The sequence below is a fragment of the Vulpes lagopus genome, chromosome X, assembly GCF_018345385.1.
Source record: "Vulpes lagopus strain Blue_001 chromosome X, ASM1834538v1, whole genome shotgun sequence".
Classification (NCBI taxonomy): Eukaryota; Metazoa; Chordata; class Mammalia; order Carnivora; family Canidae; genus Vulpes; species Vulpes lagopus.
Genome location: NC_054848.1, coordinates 122274551 through 122283550, shown reverse-complemented (window position 1 = coordinate 122283550; position 9000 = coordinate 122274551). Strand labels below are relative to the sequence as shown.

The window sequence follows — 9000 nt, the reverse complement described above, 5'->3', positions numbered from 1 at the left end:
AAGCCGACACATGAGTGTGAGAAGGAGCAGCTGGACAAGAGGAAAACCCAAAAATAGCAGAAGCCAAGAGAAGTAGATTTCACAGAAGAGTGGCCACTTGTGTCAAGACTCAGAGGTCCACTAAGGGCATGAACAGCACCTGCTGATGCTCACTATGGGGAGGTCATGGGTGACCTTGGCAGCAGTAGTTTGAATGGGGTGACACGGACAGACGTCAGAAGGCAATGACTTGAACGAATAGGAAACGACAAAGCAAAACAAAACAAAACAAAAAAGGAAATGACAAAACAGACAGAAGGCAGGTGTATATATTGTTCCCCTCAGTCTTGGCTGTGATTGAAAACCGAGAATCTACCGACCACAAGGGGACACGGGGCTGCACGGGCAGCGCAGGATTTTGCGTGAAGGAAGCCCGACTGGTGCAGGTGGGAAAGTGATGATACATCTTCTTCACATCACTGTTCCTTGTGACGCTCAACACCTTTAAAGACGGAACACTGGGATAAAAGGAACCTTGCTGGTGACCCACTGTTGCCTGACAAATGAAAAAAAAAAATGAAGCCCAGGAAAGGAAAGGGATGTGTGCTCACCATCGGCCTGTAAAACATTCAAATTGTTTTATTCCTCTTGGGTTTTCTTTTCAGCACTCTTATTTCACAAATTAAGAACCATTCCTCCTAGTTCCTTATGTAATCCATCGAACTCTTTATTTTGTAATAATTATGGATTCACAGGAAGTTGCAAAAATAGTACAGCGAGTCCCATGTACGCTTTGCCCAGTTTCCCCCAGTGGTAAGCTCTTCCGTCGCTACAGTACTTCAAACCCGACATACTGACAATGGCACGACACGGCGAACTCGACTACAGACCCCATTCACTTTCACTAGATTTCACATGCATTCGTCTGGGGGTGTGTAGGTCTACGGAGTTTTAGCCCAGGTAACGTGATCAACACCATAATCAAGATTCAGGACTGTTCCATCAGCACAAAGGAACTCCCTGTTATCCCTTTATAGTCGCACATATCCCATACCCCCTCCATTCCCTATCCCTGGCAATAATTATTCTTTATTTCCATAATCCTGTCATTTCAAGAATGCAACCATGGAGTACGGGACCTGTTGAGACTGGCCCTTTCATTCATCATGATACCCTTGAGGTCCACCCAAGTTGTGTGAATCAAAGTCGTCCGTTTCTCCTCATTGCAGAGTAGGACTCCACGGTACAGATGTTTGGTTTGATCACTCACTCGATTGCAGGACATCTGGGTTATTTCCAGTTTTTAACTATTACAAAGAAAGCTGCTAAGAATATTCGTGTACAAATTTTTGTGCCATCATAGCTTCTCATTATTTTGGGATAAATATCCAGGAGTGTAATCGCTGGGGTGTATGATACAAGTATGTTTGACTTTATTAGAAATTCCCAAACCCTTTTGTAGAGTAGCTGTACCATTTAACATTCCTATAAGTAAGGTACGAGAGATCCAGTTTGTACACTCGACAGCATCTGGTATTTTCGCTATTTTTTCTTTAGCCATTCTGATAAGCATGTAATCATAATTCATCGTGGTTTTCATTTGCGTTCCCTGATGACTACTCAAGTTCAACATCTCTTCATGTGCTTACTTGCCATCCATACATCCTCTTTAGTGAAATGTCTATTCGTGTCTTTTGCTCATTTTCGATTGGATGGGTTTTTTACTGTTGACTTTATATAGTCAAGTTTGATCAGACATATGGTTTGCAAATAAGTTCTGTCAAAAATTTCATCCTCTTGATTTTTTTTTACACAGCAAAAGTTTCTCATTTTGATAAAGTCCAGTATATCATTTCCCTTTTAGGACTGTGCTTTTGTAGTGAAGGCCAAGAGCTTGTTGCCTAGCCCCAAGATCCTGATGTTTCTTCAATGATTTTTTTTCCTAAAAGTTTTATAGTTTTACGTCTTAAATCTAAGTCTATGATCTGTTTTGAGTTACTTTCTGTCTAAGGTGTGCAGTTTAGGTCAAAGTTCATTGTTTTGCCTATGGGTGTCAATTGCTCCAGCATAATTTGTTGAAAAGACTGTCTATCCTTACTCCATTGAATTGCTTTTACACCTTTGTCAAAAGCAGGTGGGTATATAGCACACTGTCTGGATTACTGTAGCTTTAGAGTGAGTCTTGAGGTCAGGTAATGTGAGTCCTCCAGGTTCTTCAAAATTGATTGAGCTTAATTGATTTTATACCTGGATACTTCATTTTTCCTATAGGGAAAGAAAAGAATAGAGAATGATTGTGGCTGTGGGAAATAAAGGGAAATATAGCACTTATACCCCATATGGCCCTATGCTAGTGGTTTTTACACTTCTGTATGCCTTTGAGTTAGCTGGGGAGTTCCTGAAGATTTCTAGCTTCCACCCCCAAAGAGAAAGTCTGACCTCCAAGTGATTCTCATCCAGGTGGGCTATACCTTGAAATGCGAAAAACAATCTTGGGAGAAACAAGAAGGAAAAACCAAAACCAAAACCAATCGTTTGTTGTTAACTGTTGGGATGGTTTTCTTTCCACTGGCTCCAATACCCGCATAAATTTCTAGGATGCAATAGGCCTCTTTTCTTTTTTTAAAAGATTTTATTTATTTATTCATGAGAGACACAGAAGGCAAGGGAGGCAGAGGGAGAAGCAGGCTCCATGCAGGGAGTCTGACACGGGACCCAATCCCAAGACCCCAGGACAATGCCCTGGGGAGAAGGCAAGGCACTAAACTGCTGAGCCACCCAGGGATCCACATGCCTGACTCTTTTCTGAAGACACACTTATCTTTTGTGGTTTTACATATAAAGAATAATGCAACAGAACGTGCTAAAACGTGACTTTTTGTTACACCCTAAGTCCTTAATGTTTCTGGAAAAAGCATATTTATATTAAAATGGAAGTTCCTAGGAAAATTGGATCTGCTCAATAGAATTTGCCTCAGAGTCAAATATGCTAGCACTCATCATCTATTTGGTTAGGAGGGCACCCACATAGATTCAGCCTTTGACAGGTATCTCGGAATACCTAATATTTTAGAGATCAAGAAGGAAGACGCATGCCTCTCAGTGCGGGCTAAGAGGAGGCAGGGTGCTAATGAGCCACCTTCACTTCCTGCCACTCACTCCAGTACAGTCATCTACTTATCCAACATAAGCATCAGAACTACAACACTGAAACAGCAAATACTCTTCTTCCTTTAGCTTATTCTAGGGAATGTGTCTAAAATAAAAAATGAAAACTTCACAGTTAAACAAGGGAGAAGCCAATATTTAAAATTTGCTCCTAGGCGGCGCCTGGGCAGCTCAGTGGGTTAAGAGCCTGCCTCCATCTCAGGTCATGAGCCCACGGTCCAGCCCCACGTCAGACTCCCTGCTCAATGGGGAGGGGGTCTGCTTCTCCCTCACCCTCTGCCGCTCCCCCTGCTTGTGCTCTCTTGCTCTCTGTCGCTCTCTCAAATAAATAAATAAATAAAATATTAAAAATAAAAATGCTCCTAGGACATTTTATTACAAGATGTCCTTGCCAATGTACCTCTCATAGCCTTTTTTAAAAAAACACTTTAATGTCGTACTTAAAGAATCTTCATATGTACTTTGGAGGCCAGTGACAGGTAAGAGGGTTCACTGAGCCCTAATGGAACTTTCAGGAAGGCATCTTGTTTTTGTTTTTATTACATCATTAAAATTCGTCCACTGGGAGACAAAGAGAGCTGCTCCATTGGCTGCCTACACATGAGGGGAGTGAATTTTCAGACCACGCATGACATACAAATTGAAAAAGTTTGTTTACCACATTGGTCTCCGACTTTATTCTAGAGAAGAGAGTTCTTGCATAAGCTCTTCCTTTTCTTGTTGCAATTCCTGTAAGTGCTGCTGGTTTTGCTCCAGTCTGTCCTCCAACCACTGCAGGAGAGGCCCGCTGACGGCTGACATTTGACTGCACAGATTCTTGGTAAACACTTCAATAGGAAAACACAGAAGAGGTAACACTCCACCACCAATGGCCCCCCCAACTGTGAGCTCCTGAAGAAGGAACTGGGGCAAGAGGCAGGACGAGCAGATGATTTTATATCGCTAGCCAGGAGAAAGAAGAGCTGAGCAAAGAAGACACTGATTTTAGGCCATCCTGAATGCCCCTGGGTCCACAAGCTATGCCGAGGGCGGCAAGGTAGCCAGCTCTTTACCCCCTCATGCAGAAGGGCTCAGAACCATAGGCCTCCTTCCCCAGCCCGCGGCCTCTGCACTGTGTAGATGACAAAGGACCACAGCCCCCAGGGAGCTACACCTCTGCTTTCTGCAACTTAGTTTTCCCCAAATCCACTAGGAACATGGCTCAAATGTTTCGTAGCTTTAAGAAATAAATACATTAATTCAACTCACCTAAAAGCTACTCTTTTAAAATGAGGGAAAAACAGTGAGATGAAGAAAAAGGGAGTTACCATTTTTCGTGTTCAGCTTCATGGTGAGACAAAGATTCTAATTTTAAAACAAATTCTGCCTAATGGAAATATCTTTTTCTCCTTCATCATACATGACTTATTGAGGGGCGCCGGGGTGGCTCAGTCAGTGAGGCGTCTGCCTTTGGCTCAGGTCATGATCTCAGGGCCCTGGGATCGAGTCCTACGGCCGGCTCCCTGCTCAGCGGGGAGTCTGCTTCTGCCTCTGCTCCTCCCCCTGCTTGTGCTCTCTCTCTCTCTCAAATAAATAAATAAAATCTTAAAAAATTAAATGAAATGAGCTTAAAGGGTATAATTTATAGATAATAAAATGACCCTATTTAAAGTGTACAGTTAGTTCAATGAGTTTGGACAGGTGTGCGCCTGTGGTAAGCATCCCTAGTGAAGAAAGAGCTTCTCCGTCAGCCCGGAGGCCCGTCTGCAGTCACCTCTAACCGAGCAGCTGTTGAACCGCTTGCTGTCAGCACAGACTACTTGGGCTTACTCCTGAATGTCATATAAACGGAACAATGGAGTATGTAGCATTTAGTGTGATCCTGCTTTCACTTGGCATGATGCCCTTGAGGTTCACCCAGGTGTTCATGTAGCTGCAGGTCTTTCTGTTGTTGTGGTTGTTTTAAAGATTTTCTATTGGGGATCCCTGGGTGGCGCAGCGGTTTGGCGCCTGCCTTTGGCCCAGGGCGCGATCCTGGAGACCCGGGATCGAATCCCACGTCGGGCTCCCGGTGCATGGAGCCTGCTTCTCCCTCTGCCTGTGTCTCTGCCTCTCTCTCTATCTCTCTGTGACTATCATAAATAAAAAAAAAAAAAGACAACTGTTTAAAAAAAAAATAAAGATTTTCTATTTATTTATTAGAGACCCAGAAAGAGAGGCAGAGACACAGGCTGAGGGAGAAGCAGGCTTCCCGCAAGAAGCCCGATGTGGGACTTGATCCCGGATCCCAGGATCATGCCCTGGGCCAAAGGCCGACGCTCAACCGCTGAGCCACCCAGGAGTCCCAGGTCTTTTTGTTGTTGAGCAGTACTCCACTGTACGGAGCAGGCGCTCAGATCTTTCCTGAATGAATAAACTACCAAACAAAGAACTGTCCCAACACTATTCAGTGGATAGCCCATCCTTTATTTACTGATTTAAAGTAATAGCTTTCTTAAATATTAATTATTATATACACATGGGCCCATTTGTGGGCTCTATTCAGTTCTGATTTTTTTTTTTAACAAATACTGTTTATCTTTTTTAAGACTTTATTTATTCATGAGAAACAGAAAGAGAGAGAGAGAGACAGGCAGAGGGAGAAGCAGGCTCCATGCAGGGAGCCCGACGTGGGACTCGATCCTGGGACCCCAGGATCACGCCCCAGGCCAAAGGCGGTGCTAAACTGCTGAGCCACCCAGGCTGCCTTACTGATTTATTTGTTCATTTTTTAGTTAATATCATACTATATAAGTTATTGTGGCTTGAGAGCAGTAATTTAGTGGCTACATGTCACATATTACCAACTTTTAATTCTTTGTCATATTTACCTCCAGATAGAAATGAGAGATATACCAAGCCATCCCTTCATCTCAAAGTAATGGCCTATAATACTTGAAAGCCTCCCCTTCTTCCTCACTGGGGACTTCGCCAGTCACTGGGGAAGGCTACACAAAATGGCCTGGGAATCAAGGTTATCCAAAGAGAAGGTATGAGAGGGTAGGGGTGTCTGCTGGAGAAAAGTGATTCAGTGTGTATCCTGCATTGAGTTTTCTGCTCCTTGGCCTTGTAGAGGAATCCCTCTCTGTTTATTGACATGAAAAGATTTCTTCCTTCCCACCTTCCCTTTTATCTGTCTATCCATTTCTTTCAACTGCCACCATAATAGGCTGGTGGTGGTGTGCTGGAGCCAACTTAGATCAGCTCATGAAAGCCAACTGTTGAAAGTTCAAAAGTCTGTGAGCTGGTTGAGGTCACATTAGTTGTTTGAAATCAGCCATAGTAGGAGTATTACACCATGGAAACTGGCAAACAGAAAAAATCAGGGCCCTTCCTCCTCCCTGAGAGCTGGGTGTTAAACAGGTACCCCTGAGAAAGTCGCTCATAAACCTCATTCCAGTCTTTCCTCCAGTCTTAGTCCAGGTAGCATACACAGTACAGAGTCCGCAGGGTTCAAAAGAAAAGTTGGGAGCAGGATTAATGAATGGCAAAGCTCTTGGAAAAGGAAATTCAAGAACTTGAACCTATCACGTCAAGCCCTTAAACTAAATTTGTTTCTGTCAGCTGAGTGTTTCAGGAATCACTGCCTATTTTCTAGAAAAAAAATCTTACCGGAGCCATTGTGGATCTTGGTTACGGAGTCCAGATGTGTGAGGCTAAAGGGATAAAATAGTTTAGGTCAGTAGCAAGGCAGCAGTGAAGGGCAAACAAAATGGTCACAGACTATGTAACAAAATGATAAACTGCACCAGACCTTTCCGAATTGGATCAGATGAATATGTATCGTTTAAATTCCATGACAGTTATATTTTTCATGATTAGGGGGATGTAATTTTATAGAACTTCAAGAGAACTCAGAGATCATCTGAAATTACTGTCTCTCACATCACCTAGTACACTCTTATTGGGCAAGACCCAGTGCTTGGCAGTAGGGCTAAGATGTTGCCGGGTTTTTTTTTTCGTTTTGTTTTGTTTTATTTTGTTTGGTTTGGTTTGGTTTGGTTTGGTTTGGTTTGGTTTTTAACAACCAAAAAGTATCGTTGCCCTTGAAGGATCCAAAGAGCAGCAGGAGAGACATGATGTCAAACAGGTTGTTAACACGCTCTCTCACAGGGAGCGTGTTAGGAAAGGGCATTCAAGAAGAGAAGAGGGAGCAGGCCCTGAGAAGTCAAGATGAGAGAGGAGGGAGGCCTCTACCTGTGGATCCTCCTATATGCATCCTGCTCCTCTTGGCACAGGATCTTGGGCAGCTCAACTGCGGATTCCAGGCATACTTTCCCAATGGTTACGTGAGGTACAATATGGATTGGGATTTCAATCCTCTCATACCTGCAAGACAATCAATTCGAGTCAGTTTTATGTTTGTTTCTAGCTTTATTTTGGCATAATTGACAAAAAGTAACTATATATGTTAAGTTGATGTTTTGATACTGATATTTTGAGTAAAGTGATCACCACACTCAAGCTAATTAACATATCCATCACCTCACAGAGCTACCATTCTATGTGTGTACGTGTGTGGGAAGAATACTTGAGGTCTACCTCCTTAGAGAACTTCAAGTATATAATACAGTCCTGTTAACTGTAGTCCCCGTGCATTAGGTTTCCAGAATTCGGGATGCCTGGGTGGCTCAGTCAGTTAAGTGTCTGACTCTTGGTTTCAGCTCCGGTCACAATTTTGCAGTTGTGGGATCGAGCCCCACGTCAGGCTCTGTGCTCGGCACAAAGTCTGCTTCAGATTCTATCACCCTCTTCCTCTCCTTCCTGCACACACTCTCTCTCTCATAAATAAATAAATAATCTTTTTAAAAAATTCACAAATACTTGCATTTTCATGCTGGAGTGGGAGAAACAGACATGCTTGTTGACATGAGGCCAACCCATCTACCTCTACCTACTCTCACCCCCAATACACCTAAACTCCGCCTAATGGTGGGTTCAGTGGACCATCCAGGTTGAGGGCCCCTGGCACTGTGAGGCCTCGCTGGCACATGGTAGTACAGCAGCCTAAGATCTAGCTCTCCCCTCTCTCTTTCCCACCCAGCAGGATGTGTCTGGGTTCCATACCACAATACAGGTAGAACATAAATAATGGAGACTTACAAGCACCCCGCCTCACACCCAAGTAGGTGAGGAGAAACTCATGAAAGAGTATGCCATAGCTACTTTGGTCTGCAGAAGGCCCTATTACTACCGATGATTCCAAAAATCATGAAGAAGTCAGTCTCTGGCTGCTGTTAGGCTATGTAGTATAGGGTTTCCTACTGAGTTTGGCAGGACCAATGAGCAGAAATGGTCCCAGTGGTCCACTGGGAATATTCACACATTTTCATAAGCTCCAATAGCTGGAGCTCCTGTCAGTTTACTCAAAACTACAATCCCAGGACCTATGTAGGTAGACACCCCAAGCTTAGGACAGAGTCTGCTTTTGCTAATGAACTACAGTTGGCCCTGGAACAACACAGGTTTGTACTGCAGCAGGATGTGCATTTTAAGTACGTGGCTTTTTTACACTCCAGTACTCTAACTGCATTTTCACTTGCTCATGATTCTCTTAGCAACATTTTCTCTTCTCTAGCTTACTTTACTGTAAGAATATGATATACATACAACATACAAAGCATGTGTTGATTGTTTATGTTATTGCATTAGGCTTCTGGTCAACAGGCTATTAGCACATGTTTTTGGAGAGTCAAAAGTTACATGTGGGTTTTTGACTACACAGGGGGTTGGCATCCCTAGGCCCTCTGTTGTTTAAGAGTCAACTGCAGATGGTTAAAATCATTCCAGTTGAGAGCAACTACACCTGGGCCAAATAAAATAGCTTGTGTTTCC

At 43.4% G+C, this 9000-nt stretch overlaps 1 protein-coding gene across 3 annotated transcripts in view; it reads right to left on the bottom strand.

The window, feature by feature from the left end:
• Positions 1-681: 681 nt before the first annotated feature.
• The window catches only part of BRCC3 (BRCA1/BRCA2-containing complex subunit 3), a 62218-nt gene continuing 53899 nt past the window's right edge, over positions 682-9000 (bottom strand). For all 3 annotated transcript variants that reach the window (XM_041741387.1, XM_041741389.1, XM_041741388.1), the window contains 4 exons: positions 7363-7494; positions 6778-6821; positions 3806-3974; positions 682-2244 (listed from right to left, as the gene is read on the bottom strand). In XM_041741387.1, coding sequence (XP_041597321.1) covers positions 3823-3974; positions 6778-6821; positions 7363-7494 — 328 coding nt within the window. In that variant the 3' untranslated portion in view covers positions 682-2244; positions 3806-3822. The remainder of the gene's footprint in view (positions 2245-3805; positions 3975-6777; positions 6822-7362; positions 7495-9000) is intronic.